Genomic DNA, 23,136 nt, shown 5'->3' on the forward strand with positions numbered 1-23,136 from the left:
TAAACCAGTCCTCTCGGTGACCGGCTCAGGGAAAGGTTTGGGGTGGGTCCGCCCTTTAGCACTAGGCGTTAAACACAGGGCCCCGATCCGGCCCTGAGAACTGGGCGGCGGATTCCTGCTCCACCCCCGTCGTTCGGGTCTTGCACCAGAAGCGGGCCCGTATTATCAGGAGCGCCCGCTCCCCCAACCGGCCCGGGGGTCCCGGCCCGCCCAGGGGAGCGCATCGCCCCCGCCCGCTGCCCTGGCTGCAGCGGGGCCGAACCACCCGAGGCGCGCTCCCGCCGCAGTCGCCGGCCTCGGCGCCGCGCAGCCGGGCGCGGGGAGGTGAGTCGCGTGGGAGGCGAGTGCGCGCAGAGGCGGCGGCGGCGCGCACGGGACGGTGTGTGAGTGTGAGGGAGACACCGGGGCAGGGGAAGCGGCTGCGCTCGGCTCCGGGAAGACGCTGCCGAGCAGGAGGCGCCGCCCCGGGTCCTCCCCTCCCCGCGTTATCACTGAGCAGGAGGGAAAGCGGCGGGCGCGCCCGGGGACTGCGATAAAAACAATCAAATAGCGAGGAGCGCCCCCCCCCCCGCACCAGGAGACCCCCCCCCGGCGGAGAGGCCCCGGCACCGAGCGCCCCGGGGGCAGCGGCGGAGGATGTCGGGCGGCGGCAGCCGGGAGGAGGAGCGGCGCAAACTCGCCGATATCATCAACCACTGGAACGCGAACCGGCTGGACCTGTTCGAGATCAGCCCCCCCACCGAGGTGAGACCCCCCCCGGGCCTTCACTGCCCGCACCTGCGCCCGCCCCGCCCCATGGCCCGGCCGCGGCGACCCTCCCCCCGCGAGGTGAGACGCCGCGCCCGGCACAGGCCGCGCCCTCCGCGCCCCGGGTCAGCCTGGCGCGCCCCTCCCGGAGACTCTCCTTCGGGTCGGGGGGCGATGCGGGGCAGCCTCCCCCGGCTTTGCCCAGAGCCGCGGGGCGCTAGTGGGGTTGGGCGGGGAGCGGAGGAATGACATAGACCCCCCCCCCGCCCGAAGGTGACTCTTCCCCTGGCCGAGGTGGGGCTGGTGCCCGGGGGGACGAGGCGGGGGTGATTTTTCGCTTTTAAAATGGCCCGAGGGTCTCTGGTGAGGGGCAGGGTTGCGACCGAGCAGAGACGGGAGAGATCTCAGGACCCCCCACCCCCTGGCCAAGTGGGAACAGGGAGGGACCCCCTGGGAGAGGTGCTGCCAGGGGCTTCAGGGGGATGCAAACAGGAGGAGCGCGGGGGCTGTGCTTTGTAACGCTTAGAGATGGGAGGGCAGCGGCCGGCGAGGGAAACCCTGGGAGTGTTTTAAATGCTTCGCTTTGTGCGGAAAATGCCCCTTTTAAAACGCAGCTTCCTTTACTTCCCAGCTCAGGGTGAGCTGCTGGTGAAATCTCCTGTGTAGCTTTCAAAGGGCGTGACGACGGAGCTTTTTTGGCTCAATGTGTTTGAAAACTTTGAGGTTGCCAACGTTCAGTTTAAAGTAAATATCGGGCAGATTCCTAGTCCCGAGAGTTCACATGTTGTACCGGAAAAACACAGTGGGTGATTTCTTCCTAATGAAACGGGCGTTTTTTAATTACTGGAATGAAGCTGGGGTTGTTTTTTAAAAAGGAACATTCAAGCCACACCCCGCCTCTACCTCTTGTCATATTTACTTCAGCTGGTCAGTGTTGTGTGTCTGGTTTAAAAGGGTGTGGGGGAGGGTTTGGGTAGGTAGGTTATAGTCCTATTAGTCTGACAGTGAGGTCCCTGCTCATAGGGTGGAGACTGATCATGTGCGTGTTCCCAGGGAAAAGAAGGAAATTAACATCAGCTTTTGGCCTGGGCCTGTTTGTGGTTGTTTATTAACAAAGGTCCCAGAAAGAATCTTTCCTTTTTTAAATCACAGTCCCATTTTGAGTTCTGAGTACAGACTAATATAGAGGTGGGGAAACCTTGAAAAAGCTACAAGCAATCTAATATCTTTAAATTATTAGAGCTTGAAAAAAGGAATATATTTAATTAGACATGGTCTGTTCTGTGCACTGCTGTGAACTTTTCTTGTACTATTAATATTACCAAGATAAGTGTTTTGTGTAATTTGTGGTATCTTGCCGCATTTATCGTAATTCCAACTCTTTGCTTTTTATTTACTAGGTATTACGAAACACATTGATATCCTGTAGGCACTTATTTAAAAAAGTAGGAACTACCACTAATGCAGTTTTCATAGCTTGTTTTGGGAGCAAAGTACTTTTCCAGTGTGGACCTGTTTATTCCTGGGGGAATTCTGTGCACCATGCAATGCAGAATTTCTGCGGAATTAACATTCTGCACAGAATTTCATTTTTCCCCACTCAATTGGCACTGTGGAGCAGCTGGTCACCACTAGGGGCTGGTGGACCTGGCAGAGCCCGGCTCCCCAGCTCACAGTGTGCCTGCGCAGGAGGCCCAGACAGGTTGTAGTTCCTGAATTTGCCAACCCCGCTTGGTCACATGGTGTGGAGCTGGAGCTGGCAAGCAGTGCCCAGCGAAGAGAGGCAGGAGCAACAGCTGGGAGCTGCAGGGAAAAGCTGCTACTTTCTGGGAAGGGAAACTGAGGGTAAGTGTGTGGGGGGCCTACTGGAGGTGGGGGGCATGACTTGAGCTGTTCCGCAGGCAGCCAAACCTTTAAATTGTGTCCGTCTCTGGGGTAAAGGGGAACAGGAGTCTGGGCTGGAGGGGCCCCACACAGCCCCTCCTTCCCCGCAATACCTCTGTCAGAGCTTGAAATACGGTAACTCTTCCAGGGGCAGGGTGAAAAAAAAAAAAAGAACAAAAGGACCCAAGGAGCAGAGTTTTCCCCCCCCAAGTGTGCCTAACTGGCACATCTGACACACCCAGACTGAGGTGCCTGACAAAAGCATAACAGAAACTGGGTTGTCATAGGGGTTTCTTTAACTCTCTCTTGCTGGGGCAATCTTTTTGTTGTGTGCATGGTTACATACATGCTGACAGATACTTTGAAATAAATTACCAAAATAATTGAAACTGGGGAGATTATATTGTGTTTTGACAAATAAGATATGTAGATCTTTTGGATGCAGAATTTTTAATTTTTTGGCATAGAATTCCCCCAGGAGTAACCAATAGGTTAACACAAAATATCAGTAGTTGAATTTTTACCTATTCCCTGTTGTCTCCCCCAGTGTTTCATATCTCATCTCTTTCTTCCCATTTAGGGCAAATTATATTTGTGCAGTGTTATTGTGCTAGTAGTGACAGCCAGCTTGAAAAATAATTTCTTTAGGTTAACTTTGCACATTTACCATGGAGATTTACCAGTCCTTGTATAAGCTATTTGATTGCTCTCTACCATGATTGTAATGAGAAATTATATTTTACTCACCTTGGACAAATAGATTTTCAATTTAGGCCCAGATCCTGCAAATGTACATGCTTAATTTTACTACTGTGAGTAGTCCGATTGATTTGATTGTGAATTGTAGGGCTATTTTACAGACATGTAGGCTGGGATTTTCAATGAGCCTGAAGACAGTACAGGCTCCTTTGAGGACCAGAAATAATCAGTTTTAATTTACATCTGGTGGTGTTTCAGTGCAGGCCTGTGTGGACACTCTTATTTTGGAATGTATGTTATTTCAGTGCAAGTTTGTGTGGATCAGTCCGAAGGGAAGTGTCCAAATTCCATTGACAGTTTTCACTCCCTTTAGGGTTCTTTGAAAATCCTAGTTATAAAAATAAAACAAGTCATCCACAGGGTGTTGGACAGTGTGATCATTTTGGGTAGGGTATAGAATTTGGGTTCTATTCCCAGTTCTCCCTGGCTAGCTGTTTGATCTGAGCAAATTACTTAACTTCTCTTGGCTTCTGTTTCATATACATGCTGTGTAGATTTTTTTTTTAAGTGACATTTTGCTAAAGGGCCTTAGGTTCTATAGATGAACTTTCACTATGTGAAATTCAATCAAAATACTTCACAACTTTCTAGATTTTTTGCCAAGTAAAGTGAATACTGCACACTTAGGGGTTCATATTTTGTTACACTGTGAACAAGCCTCTTTAAATACAAATGTTCTTACAGAAATACTGTGTGGACTTATTGAAAGTAAGGTAACATTTACACCTAATAGCATTGTAGGTATTTAAATATTTTTTAAACATTAATGTGTGTTTCAGAAAGCTTTTAGTAGTCCATATTACTTATTCGTGCCCCAGATTACAGCATGCGACACTTACTGGTATCAAATAAAATTAGGTTCCTGACCAAAGAAGTTTACAAATTAATATAAAATACTTCGTTATGACTTAATTTAATATCAATGCAACTAGCATAAACTGAATTCTTATGTTGTCAAGATGGATGGAAATAGTGGAATGCTGTAATTTCATAGTTCTGAGGAATTTTGCTTTGCAGTGGTTTATGCAACATTGAGAGACTTGCTTGAATTTGGATTAAACTACAATTAATAAAAAATTGTTTTTGAAGATATAGTTTACTATTCAACAACATTTTAAACAATGCCAGGTCATGTAAGGCACGGCAAGTTGGTTGGGACATCTGGATCAAGTAATGTGTATATTGTGGTTTGAGGAAATCAGCAGAGAATCAAGATCAAAAACAAAGCAATTCCCTCCCAGAGAGAAAATGGAACTAACAAATTCTCGTACTCTTAAAATTTTGCTTATTTGTTAGTCTATTGCTTGGTTTCTGTCTTATCTATTTGGAATCTGAGCTTTTTGGAATGTCACATTATGTGCTTGGCTGTCACCTAACACAGTGGTGCTTTGAACTTGATTTGGTACTTTGGGTACTATAAACCAGATAAAAATATTATTCAGTAGCAAATATATTTTTTTAAACTGAGTGGATGTGGAGTGTGTGTGTGCGCGTGCGCCATTACTTAAATTCACTTCACTATAAGAATTTTTCACTGCTAAGTTTTTGCAATGAAAATATTTATTTTTATAGCATGCTATTAATTTTTTGAAGGGAAACATGCTCACTGGACCAAAGCGAGAATTAAAATGACTCCATGGTCTAGTGGTTAGGGCAGTCACTTAGGAGGTAGGAGTCATAAGTTCAAATCCCCTGCTCAGTGATTTATTATTTATATGAAGAGGAACAGCTTCATCAGGAAAAATTGAGACCTTCCTAAAATATCCCATAGCTAGGGCCCTACCAAATTCATGGCCATGAAAAATGCATTATGGACCGTGACATCCGGTGTCCCCCTATGAAATATGGTCTTTTGTGTGCTTTTACCTTATACTATACAGATTTCAGAGGGGAGACCAGCATTTCTCAAATTGGAGGTCCTAACCCAAAAGGGAGGGAGTTGGAGGGTCAGAAGCTTATTTTAGGGGTGGGGTCACAGTATTGCCACCCATACTTCTGTGCTGCCGTAAGAGCTGGGCAGCTGGAGAGCAGTGGCTGTTGGTTGGATGTCCAGGTCAGAAGGCAGCACCCCACCACCAGCAGCGCAGAATTAAGGGTGGCAATACCATAGGTAGCCACACTTCTGTGCTGCTGCCTTCAGAGCTGGGTGGCGGGAGAGTGGCAGCTGCTAACTGAGGGCCAAGCTCTGCAGGCAGCAGCACAAAAATAAGGATGCCAGTACCATACCATGCCATCCTTACTACATGTCCTTACTTCTGCGTTGCTGCCGGCGGAGGCTCTGCCTTCAGACCTGGGCTCCCAGCCAGCAGCCACCACTCTCCAGCTGCACAGCTCTGAAGGCAGCGCCGCCATAAGCAGCAGTGGGGAAGTAAGGGTAGAAGTATTGCAACCTTCCCTACAATAACCTTGCAAACCCCCCGCCTCCAACTCCTTTTTGGGTCAGGACCCCTAAAATTACAACACTGTGAAATTTCAGATTTAAATATCTGAAATCATGAAATTTATGATTTTAAAATGCTATGACCGTGAAATTGACCAAAATGGACTGTGAATGTGGTAGGGCCCCTACCCAGTAGTTAGGGCACTGAGAGGTGGGAGACCCTAGTTCAAATTCCTCCTTCACACCATCAACCAGAGGGGGGAACTGAGCTGGGTCTCCCACATGCTGGGCGAGTGCCCTAACCACTGGGCGAAAGGTTATAAGAGAGGCATCACCACCACCATCTTGTCATTAACTAAATAGCCAGATGAGGACAATCTAGCCAGGGTCAAAAGAAATATTTCATTTAGCCAAAATAAATTTTTTCTTGACTTTTTTGATTCAATGACACTTTTTTTTGAATTTTCAGATTTGGTTCAGCTTGACCTGAACCTTCTTTTGATTCCCCCCACCCCTTCCCCAGAACTGTCAGCAAACTGAAAAATCAGTTATTTGCCCAGCTATAATAGTGTACCTCCCTTTTTTTGTAAAGCTCATTGAAATCTACTGATGAAAAGCGGTGTGTGTAAAAAATAGACATTATTATTGTTTTGATAATACATCTTTAACTTTAACTTTACTACACATCTTACTCTCAAATCAAAGTGAAAAAGGCTAGAAGGATTGTGTTTTCATAATATTGATAATTTAGCTTTCTTATCCTACATAGCTATGTTACATATTGAGTTAGATTTATTTTTGGAGAAACGTTTTAGAGCAGTTTTAAGCTTGCCTGAGGGGTAGGATGGTGGTCATGAACCAAAATTTATTTTATTTAGGATTTCCACAATAACTATTTTAATCTAATGACATTTTCACTTATAATGTATATTGTAATTTTTATGCGTGTATCTAAGCTTATGCATAACTTTGGTTAATCTTGTATTTGTTTTATGTTAAATCTAGCTTCTGAAGTCAAATATATGGTCATTTCATATTTAATTACTGTTTTTAAAGCAAATTTCTGAAAAAAATGTCTAGTTTAATGTAATTCAAATATTAGAGACTTTTGCCTGCAAATATCAAATCTGCCTTTGTAGGTTCAATAGCAGCATATGTTAGGCTAACTCTCACTGGTTCAGATCTCAATATTGAGGGGTTTTGTTGTTGACTTGGCCCCCCCCCCTTTTGAAGACCATGTAGGTGCAAACAGAAACTTGGTCTAGACAGTACATCTCTAAATTTACAGAATTGGCTTTTAAATTTTGTGTGTGTGTGTATGTATATATGTGTATATATATATATATGTGTGTGTGTGTGTGTGTTTAGGAAAAATGGTGAGCTGTTGATTGGATGGCATGGGGAGGGGATTGGAAATGAGATGTAATTTTTTACTTTTAAGTGATGGATTCAGATCTGACCCTGGGTGTCTGATAGAGGTTAAAAGTCATTATCATTTGGGGGATGTCTGATAGAGCTTATATGAATGTGAGTTGATAGGCCTTAAAACACTAAGATTTTTTCAAATGCATAATTCCCAATGCATGCAGCTCCATTAATGGTAGCACTGATGGAAGCTGAAGTATAGACAAGAATCGTACATTTTTTACCAATCTGTTATCCAAACCTGTGCAGAATAAGGTAAGACAATATGATGTCAAACATTTGTAGCTTTTTTGTGCTTTGTGTACACTATAGCTTCCACCCCTTCTACCACTTGAGGAGCTTTACTAGCTAGAAATTATGGGTCTGAAAAAGCTTAAGGCTGTGTTTACTTTAAGATTGCTTTCAGAGATTTCCAAAAAGAGAATGAACAGGGAAGATTAATTCTCTTTGCAGGGAATTCCTGAGGATTGAGTTTTAGAGAAATTGGCAAGTGGAAAATTTTGAAATACAACTACCTGTGCTGTACCTATTCTTTTAACAAATAGAAGACTTTACAGAAATTTCAGTCTGACATCCTTTACCGTTTTACAAAAGATAAAAGCGGTGATACCTTCTGAAGTTATTGTTTAATGATTTTTAATTCAGTTACGTTTAAACTTGAACTATGGAATTACTCATTTGGCTCACCATTGATTCACAATTTTGCATGAAAGCTGGGTTGAAACGCTAATTTAGGGAAAAGCAGGTGATGAAAGTCTGCTTGATTACATTAAGGGTTGCTTTACTTACACAAGCTTCTTAACTGAGTAAAGTGAATGTGTAGTCTTCGCAAACCTAACATTATTGTAAGCTGCCTTGAGAACCATAAGTGTGAGTTCTTGACTGCTATGTAAAGCATAGCAAAGGCAACATAGCAGTGGCCTGAAGGTTTTTCCTTGTAAGAAGATGCACTGTGTTTCTCTCTCAATATTTCTTATGTAAGTTACTTCTTGGATTAGTGGCTGATTAATTCTGTAAGGTCCAGACATATACTTTTTTAAAAAATTCCCTCCTGATGGGTTAATCTGTTATTGACTAAAGTGCTACTGACTCAATTGAGAATAATGAGTGCTTTTGAAATATTAGGGTGTTATGTATGTACAAATGTGCTTTTTCTGACAATAAAACATCTTGATATCTTCTATTTAAAGCAGGCTTAACAAAATAAAGGAAATAGAATACACTTTTAAATTTGCGTATAACGGTGCCCCAGTAGTGCAAAGGTACCAGAATAACAATTTTTATGTCCCTCCTAATCAAAAAGAAATATGCCCAACCAGATGGGTTATGAACATCATCTGAAACTTAAAATATTTTTAAGAATTGAACAGACTGACTATATTTCATCTTGACTTGTTTTAATTTTAGTAGTGTGGATAGCGATGTAGATAGTGAGTATATGTGAAGGAAAACAATCTTGCATTTAATGTTGTGTCAGAATATTTTTTTATTTGAACAGATGCTTTATTAACTCAGGAAAGTAAGGTGGTGACTCACAAAACCCAGAGAGGGGTGTGAGAGAAAAATTCCAGTTTGGCAAGTGTGTTATGTTGCTGAAGGTGGAGTAGGAAGCCACGGGATGAAGTAGTAATTTAATGATATGCCATGCTGTCAGTGAAGTTAGGTATGTAGGAGATCAGATCCGTTTTTTCAAAAAATAAATAAATAATATAAAGCTTAAGTATTTTAAACTTCAATGGAAGTCTCTTGAAATACTTTTAAGCAAAATATACTTGTGCCTAATATATGGCAGAGTTTTTATGCATAATACAGTTATGTAAAGTTCATTTCAGTGAGCTGAAAATACAGGAAATGTATGAGAGATTTTACTGTTAGCTTGTAAATGAATTAGTATAGTCAATTGACTTCTGCTTTTGAAAGTGTTGCCCCATTGTTGGTATGGTCGTGCAGATACCACTTTTTCCTCAATATTCATTTTGCGTTAAAGATATTGCTGATAGTCAGCTATATAAAGTGTTAAAAGGATGCTTACCCACATTAACTGAAGACAAGAAGAGATTGCTAGACATGTGAAAAGGTTCAAGAATTCCCAAGCAGCTGGAGAGGGAAATTTCACTGCTTCTGCTCATAATGGCAAATATGAAACTGTTATGATGATCAATGCCACTCCTGCTTTTCAACATATAGTGTCACCCACTCCTCAGATATGCAGTAGTCATAGTTCTGTGCCCAAAATATGGATAATTCCAGGCGGGCAAACAAACACTAATGCAAAATTGAAGGTTGAAAAATCAAATACTCCAGAGTCAAGAAATGCAGAGGTAAGGCTGAGTGTTCAACCTTAACTCTTCCTCGTTAGATAATTTGTCTTATAAAATATAATATTGTGGTAGTGCTACAGTCAATTTACTAGTCCATGTTACCACACCCCTGTTATCCTCTCTGAATCACTCTGCTGGCTCTTTCTGCTCCACCGCATTAAATCCAAGCTTCTTGTTGTCCCATTGGAAGCCCAGCACAAGACTTGCCGCTACAGTAGAACCTCAGAGTTATAAACACCAGAGTTATGAACTGACTGACCAACCACACACCTCATTTGGAACCAGAAATATGCAATAAGGCAGCACTAGAGACCAAAAAACCGCAAGTACAGTACTGTGTTGAACGTAAAATATTAAAAAAAAAAGTGAAAGTTTGAGGAGTTTTTTTTTTTTTTACAATGTAAGAGAACTCTCTGCCTATTTCATTTAAATTAAAATGGCTAAAATCAGCATTTTCCCTTTGCATAGTAAAGTCTTTAAACTATATTAAATTAGTGTTCAGTTGTAAACTTTTGAAAGAACAACGATAAAGTTTTTGTTCAGGGTTACAAATATTTCAGTTATGCACAACCTCCATTCCCAACATGTTCGTAACTCTGAGGTTCTACTGTATTTACTTACCTGACCTAGTCTCTTTTATTCCCTAATCTCCTCTACCCATTCTGTTCTAGTCATTGCTGTGTCAATATACCATTTGTTTTGATTCTTGCAAATGTTTATACCCTGTGCTGCTCACTAAGTAAGGAATTACCTTCCTGAACTTTTAATTGTTTGTTTAAATCCCATATTTGCCATAATGCCAACAAGAAATGAATTGACCAAGACTCTGATTTAATGTTGAAAAAAAATATGCTACACGTACACTTTCAGGAACTGTGTAATCTTGTCTGCTCTCTCCTTGTCCTCTACTCTTTTGTAACTTAATTGTTATATTTAGATTGGAAACACTGGGATGGGAACAGAGATGTTTGGTCCTGCCATGAGGGCAGGGGACTGGACTCGATGACCTCTCGAGGTCCCTTCCAGTCCTAGAGTCTATGAGTCTATGTATTTGTGGCCGGTTGGTGGTTTTTTGTTTTTTTTTTAAGTGGGACTGTATGTTGCCTTGTGAACATCTTAAAGATGATTTATTCAGCATCTAGGAGACAACATATATTCTCTCAGTGGAAGAATGACATCTTCACAATATGATTTAACAGCGTTGCTTACCCCATAGTCATTGAGTTGCTGCAGACCTCAGTTTTTCTTCACTGGTATGGTAGTCTGCCCCCCTGGTTAAATTAAAATCCCCCCTCTTCCAGGTTAAACAAAAATCCCAAAGCAAAGGTTTTTTTTCCCCAAAAAGTCTTTTACTATTTTTGGGCCCCAGGCCTCTTGTCAATCTGTGACCTTTTCCTTCTCCTTTTCCCTTGCATTAGGAGGTTGACACTCCTTTGCCCCTTTGTGGAAGGGGTCTCATGCTGTCTCTAGTGGCACTGTGGTGCCATACCGGCAGCTGTGCCCTTCCTTTACAAGGGGAATCCAACCTTGGGGTCCACAACAGTGAAGTGGGTAATTGTGCCAGACTCATGTTCCTATTTCACTTCTCCGCCTCCATGCCTCCTGAGTTCCTTTTTCGCCTGGCATGCTTACTTTACTGCTGCTTATGCCTTCTGTCCAGCTCTTCCTCAGAGTATCTTTAGCTCAGTTCCTTATCCTTGTTCCCTCTCAACCAGGAACCACACCTCAGGTCCTACCCAGACATTGATCACCACATCACTGGAGAAGCCCTGTGAACAAGCTACAGCTCCCCAGTTGTGTCTATATTGAGCAGAAGAGAGTTCTTTTGTTATCCTCTTTCCCAAGAGGCTTTTCTGTGGTCAGATTTTCTCTGGAAACTGCAACTTTCAGAATACCTATCCGTAAAGGACCAAACTGAGTAACAAAAGTGCTCAGCCTAAGGCTGTGGACTTAACAGGGTATGTTGAAGCGTTTATGTAGGATAAATGGAAAATATGCTGTGTCAGGAAAGTAATGTCAAAATGTTCCCAGAGTTTGTCTGAAGTTTTAAATAATTAGTGTGTTTACTTGTTTTTATTTTTGGGTGAATCATTAAAAAAAAAAAGAGAAGCTCGAAGAGAGCATGTTACTGTGTGATTAAGGATGTTATATACTCTTCTCATGTAGCCTAAGAAACCTATAACATCTGTTCGAGTCATGAACCTTTCTAGAGCAGAGATTACTACTCATGGCTACATAGTTCTTGCCAAATAGTCTAGTTGCTTCTTAGTGTGGTCCAGTATAATTTTAAACTGGATTGTTGTCAGTTTGTTTCATTCTCAATAATGAAGTGTTAGATGTACTAAAATGCATATATTTGTGATAGCAAATGAGCTCTCACAGCCATTGATTAGCAACCAGATGCTTTTCCTTTAAGAGTGATATTTGCCTATGTCCTAGTCCATTATACATAGGCTCCTGTGATTCTGCTGCCACAGATTCTGCCATTTGCAGAATCAAAATTTCATTTAAAAAAATGTAAATATCTAGCCCTTCTGTTTAGAATGTGCATTAGGAATATGATTTTTTTTTCTTCTGAATCTGCAGAAAACTGGGAACAACATCTGTGAGCGTTATGATCTGCCTAACTCATTTCAATTTAGTGTTCACTCTGAAATCTAATTTCCATTTAACTGTCAACATTAATCATTTCACTATTATGCATTTTAACAAAATCACCAGATAGTGTTTATGTATAACTATTATTGTTGATTATTTATTTTATTGTAGTGCCTAGAAGCCCCAGTCATGGATCAGGACCCCATTGTTGGATATGGTGATGGATTTTTGGGGTAGGAGTGGTAGTTGAATAGCCGGTTGCTATCAAAAAAGATTGAGGTGGGGAAATATTAGTTCAATCTTCACAAAAAAAATCTTGTTTATTTGTTCAAAAAAATAAAGGGGGAGCAAATATGTATTTCGTTTTTTCTGATGTCAAAATCCCTGGGTGGTAAAAATAGAAACTGTCCATTACTCAGGAGATTAAAACCTCCCCATTTTCCTCTGACAACTTATAAAATGCAGTTACGTGGTGTTAATATCAAAATCTTGTTTACGTAGAAAATTTGAGGATGCAGGAAAACTAACATTTTCAAAAATTGAAAATTTTATCAATACAACATTTACTGTACTAATTGTTTTATTATTTCTTCATACAAGTTCAAAACCAAAGGATATGATTTTAATTGGAAGCAGAATAATTATTGCAGAATAATAATTTAAATGTGGGTTAACTGAGGTGAAAAGCAGTACAGTATTAATATGTAGATTTAAAACTGGAAACTGAGTACTGTAATAAGTACCGAAGTAAAATGTGCTGCAGCAGTCTGAATATTGAAATGAGATTTTTAAAAACCTAGTTTCCCAATAAATGAGTTTTACTGTCTGTCTTAATTTAAATAAATGTGCCACTTCCTAGTTTCATGATGAATTCTTTGATTGTGCACGCTGTATACTGTTTATACATCTCCCCATGTGGAAACTCTTATGGAATTGTTGTATCCACATGGGAGTAGTATCAGTGTATTTGTACTGGTTTGGTTCTGTTGGTAAACATCCCTGTGTAGAATTAGTCAGGGTGAAAAATAATTTCTGGCACTCCCCTCCTTGCATTGCCATATCCTACAAATGCGCACATCCTGCAGCTTGAGGAAATAAATACTTGTCCAGGACACTGCATGGAAAAAAAAAAAAAGACAGCAGGAATGTGGTTTAATTAGGCCTCACCTGTATTAAGTAACACATCTGGGAACTATGGAGCAATAATTTGTCCAGTGCAGGTCATCCTTCCTTTGTAATCCAGTCCACCAGGTCCCCTTGTCATTGTTGGGGACCCCACTACTTTCCTTGTGTTCAAGGATTACTGTGGTGTGGTTATATCCTTGCTGTAGCAGACATTAGGAACCCCAACTCCACTCCCCACTTCATTTGGGAGATGTCTTTTCCTAATCCATTTCCAATTCTGGCTTGTCAGGGAGCCAAGCCCTCTACACTGGGCACTGCCAAGTTCTGGCAAAATGGATTTTACAACCTAACCTACCCACTGGGTCCCTTCTGCTGCTGAGAAGAAGGCAAAAACCCACAATGCCCAGGCTGATTTGGCAGCGAAGGGACAATTCTTTCCCAGCCACAGAAAGGTGACTTGCCGTGGTGCCCACAGCAACATCCCCAAATCCAGTCCTACTCTCTCCTCTTCCCCATTTTGGGATTACATTTTCTTCCCAGTGCAGAATGGTGCCATAGGGCAGTGGGGAGAGTGTATAAGCCCTGTGTGTGTCTTGCTCTTGTATCTTTTTATATTTCCTGGCTTCTCTTTTCCCCTTTTAATAGATCATGTTGTAACTTTTCTGATATTTTTGTTCAGTGTTTCTTTCCTCTTTTTTTCTTCTTCTGCCCCCTGCTTCCCTGTATTTAGTCTCATATTTATCCTCCTCCTTTCCCCCACCCCAGAGTATCTTTATCAATAACATATTTCTCTTTTCTAACTTGTACCTTAATTCTCTGTTTGCAACCATCACCTCATATAGAGCTTAGAAATGTTATGACACATGTGACAGCTAAATGTCTAAATCTACAAGCTGAAGAAAGCTATATGAAAAATGACACCCCCTCCCCCATGTTGTCTAGGGACAACTACTAGTTCAGGAGTCAGCAGCCTTTCAGAAGTGATGTGTCGAGTCTTCATTTATTCACTCTAATTGAAGGTTTCACGTGCCAGTAAAACAATTTAACGTTTTTAGAAGGTCTCTTTCTATAAGGCTATAATATATAACTAAACTATTGTTGTATGTAAAGTAAATAAGGTTTTTAAAATGTTTAAGAAGCTTCATTTAAAATTTAAGTTAAAATGCAGAGCCTCCCTGACCAGTGGCCAGGACCCAGGCAGCGTGAGTGCCTCTGACAATCAGCTCATGTGCTGCAGGTTGCCTATCCCTAAACTAGTAGAAGACACTTCCCCGCCCCCGCCGCAAGCTGCTGTCAAAGGTTCTTGAGTTCATACGAAGGTGCTGTCTTTGGGCTGTCCTCAGGAGTTTCATAATTCATATTAGTCTTTGATTAATAGGTGGCTAATGAATTTGAAGCTCCACCAAATCCCTTTAGCTGCTAGAAGGAAGCAGGAGCATTTTCACTCTTCTGCTCCTACTCCCAGAGCTTTTGGACCACAGTGCAAGTGGGCAAAGAGTTTTTGCCCATTCTTAGCTTTGATTGCTGTACTGTGGTGTATCTCTGACATGCTGAAAGCAGTGACACTGAGACCTCAGTGATTCAGGAGCCAAATTAGCAATCAACATTACCCAAAAGAGCTATAGTAGCGTGAATTCGTTCATTCTTTTTATATATATAAAATTATTCTCAGAGCAGAATGACTGACCAAGTATTATTTTATCAACTACAATTGGTTAATAATGTTGTAAAAGCATCCCAATTGGTTGTTAACGTTGGTTAATAATTAAATCAGAGTGTTTTAATATCATATACTGCAAAGAGCCATAGGAGACACATTAAAGAGCTCCTTGTGAGCCTCAGTCTGAGTATCACTGCTATAAAGCTTCTCTCATCCTCTCTTTTTGAATTTCTTCCCTTGTGGATAGCTTTGTTGCCTGCCTTCGTTGGTGTTAATAGCTTTCTTAAGTAGCAGAAATCATATTGACCTGATTCTTGTCAGTGTTATGGTCTCCCAAGGGTTCTGAATACTAGCAGTAAAAACTGACCAGTATCTTGTTAACATTTACTCTTTTGCAGCTTGGGAAAATGAGCAGCAGCAAAGATACTGGAACTGTCTTCCTGGTGACTTAGAATTTCTGGCCTTGGAATATGTGAATCTAGTCTTCAGAGTCTTAAATTTCCCCATTGGAGCCTTAATAATTGCTTGGCTGCCTTGCCTTTGAGTTCTCCTGTTTTGACCTACCTGGGTATTCCCTTTGGCGGTTCAATGAAACTATTATCACTCAGAGCAGTTGATATGGTTACTAATTTGTCGCCTTAATGTTCTGAGTTATTTAATCCAATATTGCTTCCTGTGAAGTGATATAAGTCAAAGCTCCTTTGTGACCCAAATATCACTTGCAAATACATAAAGATCATGGAAATTGTTAAATTGAATGCTCTTGAACTTTCTTCTTTAAGTGATTCTCATGTGTATTCCACAATAGGTGTACATGCACTGCTGTCAGAAGTTTTTCCTTTAGCAGTATCCATAGGGGAGTGCCCCTAGCAACCGCTAGAGTGGCGCCTCCATGGTGTGGTGTAAGGGGCGCTGTGTGCGTCTCCCACCCTCGGTTCCTTCTTGCTGCCAGTGAAGGTGTTTCAGAACTGCTCTGCTGCAGCTTTGCTGTAGCTCTTCCCCAGAACTCTTGTTCATTCAGTATATGGTACCTGTAGCTAGCTACTTTGAGTAGTTTAGTTTAGCTAGTGCGCCCGAGTCGGGGCATGCCCCGTGCCCTGGGTTTTAAGTCATGCGACACTTGTAGGCGACCTATGCCAGTGAGTGATCCGTGCATGGACTGTTCACGCTGTTTGGGGGAACCCATCTCAGTGATCATTGCAAGATTTGCAAGTTGTTTAAGTCTCAGACTGAGAGAGAGAGAGAGACATTAGGCTCCGGGCTATCCTGATGAAGTTGGCGTTGACCCTGACTCTGGTGTGCCGCCCTGAGTTGGCACCATGGTGTTGGTGCGTGGCGATCCCTCAGTACCATCTACTAGTTGGCACTGCTCCCCATCCATGGGGCATGCTAAGAAGAGGCCTTCTCTGCCACGGCACCCGACTAAAACTGGGGCAGAGGCTGTTGGGCAGTCCTCGATCCCCATCGGTTTCTGCGTCTCTGACTCAAGTCAAGCGGAGTAGCCCGGCCCATTCGGCGCAGGCTTCCCCGGATGCATTGTAGGTGGCCAGGGGGTTTATGTCCATGCCGGTACCAGAAGCACCGCCAATGTTGGCCTCACGCCACAGAGACCAGCTGCCGCTGGGATCTCCACAGTCTCCCGTAATTCGGTACCGGTCTCGGTCAAGAGAACGTTCTCGATACCGTTCACCGCTCAGCGACTGTTCTGTGCGTAGTTCATGTGGGTCGCTGTCTACTCCCATCAGGTCGTCTGGCTGCGTTCCGTCTGACAGACTCCAGGCACCGCTCCGCCACGAGGAGTGAACACCAATGGGACCGAGGCAGATGCCACCGTAAGTCCTTGTCTTGCAGGGCCTATTGTAGCTGGTTGCGACACGAATGTTGATGTCCATTCCTGATGGGCAGATGAGCAAGGCATTTCCACTGTGGCTGCCGCTATCCAGCTCATTCTGGACTACCTCCTTCACCTTAGAGCCCAGGGCCTGGTGCCCTCATCCATCAAGGTGCACTTGATGGCCATATTTCCACCCGCCGGTGCAGGGCCACATAGTATTCTGCCACGCTATGACTGACTGATTCCTTAAGGGATTGGATTGTCTCTTACTGTACGTGAGGCCCCCAGTCCCACAGTGGGACCTGAACCTGGTGCTGGCCCGACACACAGGCCCCCTGTCTGAGCCGCTAGCTGTGTGCTCCTGGTCACATCTCTCGTGGAAGGTAGACTTCCCGGTGGCAATCACATTGGCTAGGTGGGTCTCGGAACTCAGGGCCCTGACCTCCAAGCCCCCGTATGCACCTATTGTGGAATAGACATGAGCAACACATTTCGAACACCAGTTACCGAAAAGGTTAACTGTCTTTTCTTACAAACGCATAATATATTTTATTTTGTTTTTTGCTTATCATAGTTTGGAAATGCCATTCTGTTAAATGTAGGTCTGCCATAATTGCTGCTTAAATGATGGCTTGTATTGATTAGGATGTTTCGTTTCATTATCCAGCAGCTTTCCTTTGACACAGACTTAAGAATATTTGATTCTGTTTTTACAGGTAGATTTAAATGGTTGTGTGGTAAAGAGCCCATTTTTCAGAAGTGCTATTATTAGTAGGGCTTATAATGAATCATTAGAAATAATCAGTTTGCTTATGATTGTTTCATATGTGCTACAGTCATATAAGATCTGTGATTTGCTTCTTCCTCTGTTAAACTGTATGTAGACATTTAGTCTGCATTTCTTGAACTTTATGATCAAATGAGATGCTTTTTTGTACTCACTTTCATCTTCCCCTTCTACTCTTTGTCTGTGTGAGTATGCTGTTTTGTATTATGTATGTATTTCACTGAGGTAGAAGTTCCATTGTGTTAAGTGAGAGCCCTGAAGAGTGTACTGTGTGTCAGGTGGGGAACAGAGGTATAAAGAGGTGAAGTAACTTGTCCAAATCTCATGGATAGTGCAGAGCCAGAATTAGAACCCAGGTCTCCTGCTCTCCATCCAATTGTTCTATTCTAGACCCCACCAGGGGTGTAAATATGTTAAAAAATCTTCACTGTTTAAACAATTAAAATACGTTGTTTAAATGGTTGACTGATTAAGCAACCGGGGGCTGATCCCGCCGGGCGCAGTGCGGCTAGCGTGGAGGTTAACGTTTAAGGTTGTTAACCAGTAATACCAATACTTACTGGTTAGCCGGTTAACATTTTACATCCCTAGACCCAACTACTGCTTATAAATATTATCCTATAAAACAAGGAAGGTATGTTTTACAGTTATTCCTTTTAGTTACTGTAGGCCTCTGAATTCAAAACTTTAACTAAACAATTTGTATTCGTATTTATCATTTAGTTGATTACATTGATCTTTTTGTTGTATGTGATAGTTATCTAGGACAAAAAGCAGCCATGGGCCCTTCATATTTAGAATAATTTGACAATTTATCATCTCATATTTTCACTTAAAAAGAATAAAATTCTCTTCCTGACTCTCAAAAGAACAGTGTTCTGCTTTCAAGTGTCTTCGTTTATTAAATTCTAAAATCGTCACTATTAAAATTTCATGTTGATGGCTCGCTAATTAAAGAGTCATTTAATTGCTAATATGCAATCCTGACCCTCGTTAAATACCTTAATATTAGGCCTGTCAGTTAATTGCCATTAACTCAAGTGATTAACTAAAAATAAAGTAACCGGATTAAAAAATTAATAGTGATTAATTGCAGTTTTAATCACTCTGTTATACAATGGAATACCAATTGAAATTTATTATAAAATATTTTGAATGTATTTTTACATTTTCAGATATATTGATTTCAATTACAACATAGACTACAAAGTATACAGTGCTCACTTTATAGTATTTTTTATTACAAATATTTGCACTGTAAAGAGAGAATAGATTTTTTCAGTTCACCTCATACAAGTACTGTAGTGCAGTCTTTATTGTGAAAGTGCAATTTACAAATGTAGATTTTTTTGTTACATAACCACTTAAAAACTAATCGCTAAGACAAACAAGTTTGTTTACATTTATGGAAGATATGCTGCCTGCTGCTTATTTACAGTGTCACCTTGACAGTGAGAACAGCCGTTTGTATCGCACTTTTGTAGCTGATGTTGCAAGGTATTTAAGTGCTTGATATGCTAAACATTCGTATGCCCCTTCATGCTTTGGCCACCATTCTTGAGGACATGCTTTCATGCTGATGATGGATTCTGCTCGATAAAGATCCAAAGCACTGTGGACTGACTCATGTTTGTTTTCATCATCTGAGTGAGATGCTGCCACCAACAGAAGGTTGATTTTCTTACCTGATGGTTCAGAGTCTGTAGTTTCTGCGTCAGTGTTGCCTTTTAAGACATTTGACACTGTAAGTAAGGAGCAGGCAGCATATCTCCTATAAATGTAAACAAACTTGCTTGTTTTAGCAATTGGCTGAACACGCAGTAGGACTGAGAGGACTTGTCAGCTTTAAAGTTGTACATTGTTTGTTTGGTTTTTGAGTGCAATTATGTAACAAAAACAATCAGTATTTATAAGTGTGCGTACACTATGAGATTAGGTCGATTTTAATAGAAGTTGATTTTTTAGAAATCGATTTGATATACTCGATTGTGTCCCCATAAAGTCGGTGGTGTGCGTGCACAGTACCGAGGCTAGGGTTGACTTTCGGAGTGTTGCACTGTGGTAGCTATCTCAGTTCCCACAGTCTCCGCCACCCATTGGAATTCTGGGTTGAGCTCCCAATGCCTGATGGGGCAAAAATATTGTCGCGGGTGGTTCTGGGTACATGTTTTCAGGCCCCCCTCCCTCCCTTCTTCTGTGAAAGCCACAGCAAAGTATCGTTTCTCGCCTTTTTTCCTGGGTTACCTGTGCAGACGACGTACCATGGCAAGCATGGAGCCCACTCAGCTCACTGTGGGCTGGTCCACACTAGGAGGGGAAAATCGATCTTAGATACGCAACTTCAGCTACGTGAATAACGTAGCTGAAGTCGAATATCTAAGATCGAATTACTCACCCGTCCACACCGCGCGGGATCGATGTTCGCGGCTCTCCGTGTCAATTCCTGAACTCCGTTGGGGTTGATGGAGTTCCGGAATCGATATAAGCGCGCTCGGGGATCGATATATCGCGTTTAGATTAGACGCGATATATCGATCCCCGAGCAATCGATTTTAACCCGCCGATACGGCGGGTAGTCTGGACGTGGCCTGTCACTGTATGTCTCCTGGGTGCTGTTGGCAGACAGGGTGCTGCAGTGCTACACAGCAGCATCCCCTTGCCTTGCCTTGCGGACGGCAGACGGTACAATACGACTGCTAGCCGTAGTTATCGTCCTGTGGGTGCTCCTGCCTGACCTCGGTTAGGTTGATTGGGGGCGCCTGGGCAGACATGGGTGCTCCTGGCTGGCTGCGGTGAGGTTGGTTGGGGGCACCTGGACAAAAACGGGAATGACTCTAGGTCATTTTTTTCTTTGTTTTGTCTAATGAAGATTCAGTCCTGCCTGGAATATCATGCCAGCTGGAGGTTTCTGCCTCAAGCTGCTCTTCCAGTTGGCAGCACCTACCCCAGTCTACCCCTTGCTCCCATGGCTCATGAAGCCTGGACAGTAGTAAGGCGCAGTTCAACTATAGGCTGAGCAAGTGCAGAATGGTGGTAGAATATGCCTTTTGATGTTTAAAAGAGCACTGGCGCAGTTTACTGACTCTGAGACCTCAGCTAAACCAATTCCCATCGTTATTACTGCTTGCTGTGTGCTCCACAATATCTGTGAGAGTAAGGGGAGACGTTTATGGCAGGGTGGGAGATTGAGGCAAATCACCTGTCTGCTGATTACGCGCAGCCAGACACCAGGGTGGTTAGAAGCGCACAGCAGGGTGTGCTGTGCATCAGAGAATCTTTGAAAACCAGTTCCAGGACTGGTCAGGCTACCTTGTAAAAGTTCTGTTTGTTTGTTTGATGAAAACCCACCCCCTTGGTTCACTCTACTTTCCTGTAAGCCAACCGTACTCCCCTCCCCCTTTTGATCTCCGCTTGCAGAGGCGGTTGTTGTTGTTGTTTCAAATTCATGCATTCTTTATCAATTTGTCACACAAATGGGGGGACAGCTGCCAAGGTAACCAAGGAGGGGTGGGGGAGGAGGGAAGCACAGGAGTGGGGTAGTTGTAGGGTCATCCCCTAAGATGGCATGCAGCTCATCATAGAAGTGGCATGTCTGGGGCTCTGACCCGGAGCCGCCATTTGCCTCTCTGGTTCTTTGGTAAACTTCACGTGGCACTGCTGTGGGTACCTGTTATAACCTCTGTCCTTCATGCCCTTGGAGATTTTTTTTTCCCAAATAGTCCTACATTTTGTGTTTTGAAACAGAGTTTGGATATCATGGATTCGTCTCCCCATACAGCGATCAGATGCAGTGCTTCCTGTTCGGTCCATGCTGGAGCTCTTTTGCGATTCTAGGACACCATGCTCACCTTTGCTGATCAGCTCATTATGCTGGCCAAACAGGAAATAAAATTCAAAAGTTCGCAGGGCTTTTCCTGTCTACCTGGCCAGTGCATCTGAGTTGAGAGCGCTGTCCAGAGCAGTCACAATGGAGCACTCTGGGATAGCTCCCGGAGGCCAGTACTGTCAAATTGCATCCATGCTATCCCAAATTTGAACCAGCAAGGTAGATTTCAGCTCTAATCCCCTCGTAGGGGAGGAGTACAGAAATTATTTTGAGAGCTCTCTAAGTGGACAAAAATGACTTTGTCATATGGACGGGTGCAGGGTTAAATCGGTCTAACACTGCTAAATTCAACATAAACTCTTAGCGTGGGCCAGGGCTCAGTTGCATTTTTGTGGTAAAGAGATTGTACTACAGTACTTTGTATGAGGTGAATTGAAAAAAATCTATTTTATCCTTTTACAGTGCGAATATTTGTAATAAAAAATACTATAAAGTGAGCACTGTACACTTTATATTCTGTGTTGTAATTGAAATATTTAAAAATGTAGAAAACATCCAAAATAATTAAATAAATGGTATTCTATTTAACAGTGTGATTAAAATTGCAATTAATCACAATTAATTTTTGTAATCGGTTGGCAGCCCTACTTAAAATGCTTTACAAAAGAAATACTAAAACCAAACTCTTAATAGTTTGATAAACAGGCAATCAGTTCAAACAGTTCATAGTTTATATTTGTTTGAACTTAACTGACATAGAGAAATTAACCTTCAAGAAAGCATACTTTTCTTGGTAGTATCCAGAATTAGTAAAGATCTACCCCAATGTTGCTGTAGTGCTAATTGAAGATATCCCAACAGTCCCTCGGAGCTGTAACAGTTGCTATTTTGGTATACAAAAAAGACTTCAAAAGTCTGTTAGAAATAAGCTTCTTTGTATTACAAATTCAGGCCAAGTCTACCATCTCTTTCTTGGAAGAGTCTTTGGACAACTGGTAAGGTAATATTGCAGCTACCAAGCAAGTGAAACATGAATTGATTGGTGAAGTGGCTGCAGTTCAGGTGGTTTAACAAACAGAAGAAAAGATTTTTGTTAGAGCCAAACCTTTCATTCTGAAAAGGCTCCTGATCAACAATATAAAGTCTCCTGGTGAGAGCCCATCAAGGAGAGACAAGTGATCAGGCTAGGAATTCCTGATTTTCAACAAACAACCCTACAGAATATTTTTGTGTGTGTGAGAGAGAGAGAATTGTTATGGCCACCTTTCTGTATTAAGAAGCAAAAAAGAGAAAAACTCATTGTTTTTCTTTGCATATTATGTTTTAGTGCTCATTTAAAATGCTTCGCTTTATTGATGGGAAAAATAGACCTTTACTGGTTTAAATCTCAGACCTCCTTTTCAGCTAAAGTAACTTTGGCTTGCTGGTAGGATTGCTTGGACAATGACACAAATTAAATTCCAATTACTTCATGACGTGTGAGAAGATACTGTAAGAACTTGCATGGTAGCTTCATTGAGTAAAGTGGAGTTATTTTATTACAGGGTGTATTCGGTAACTTGGGCCCTGCTTCTGTTTACACTTGTGTAAGTTTTCCTGACTTGAGCAGTCCTGTTTTACTCAGTGGGAGCGCTCACCTGCATAGTTAGTTATGTGTCTAAGGCCTTGTACACTGCCACTTTACAGCGCTGCAACTTGCAGCGCTCAGGGTTTTTTTTTTCCACACCCCCGAGCGAGAAAGTTTCAGCACTATAAAGTAGCAGTGTAGACAGTGCGCCAGCCCCAGTGCT

General features: G+C 42.3%; 1 protein-coding gene across 22 annotated transcripts in view; it reads left to right on the forward strand.

The window, feature by feature from the left end:
* The first annotated feature begins 375 nt into the window (after positions 1 to 375).
* Positions 376 to 23,136, forward strand: part of AFDN (afadin, adherens junction formation factor) — a 212,829-nt gene continuing 190,068 nt past the window's right edge. For 20 of the 22 annotated variants that reach the window (XM_030556759.1, XM_030556770.1, XM_030556777.1 and 17 more), the window contains exon 1: positions 376 to 744. In XM_030556759.1, the coding sequence (XP_030412619.1) occupies positions 637 to 744 (108 nt within the window). In that variant the 5' untranslated portion in view covers positions 376 to 636. The remainder of the gene's footprint in view (positions 745 to 23,136) is intronic. The other 2 variants (XM_030556776.1, XM_030556781.1) reach the window with 1 other exon arrangement.

The sequence above is a fragment of the Gopherus evgoodei genome, chromosome 3, assembly GCF_007399415.2.
Source record: "Gopherus evgoodei ecotype Sinaloan lineage chromosome 3, rGopEvg1_v1.p, whole genome shotgun sequence".
In the NCBI taxonomy this organism is placed as follows: Eukaryota; Metazoa; Chordata; order Testudines; family Testudinidae; genus Gopherus; species Gopherus evgoodei.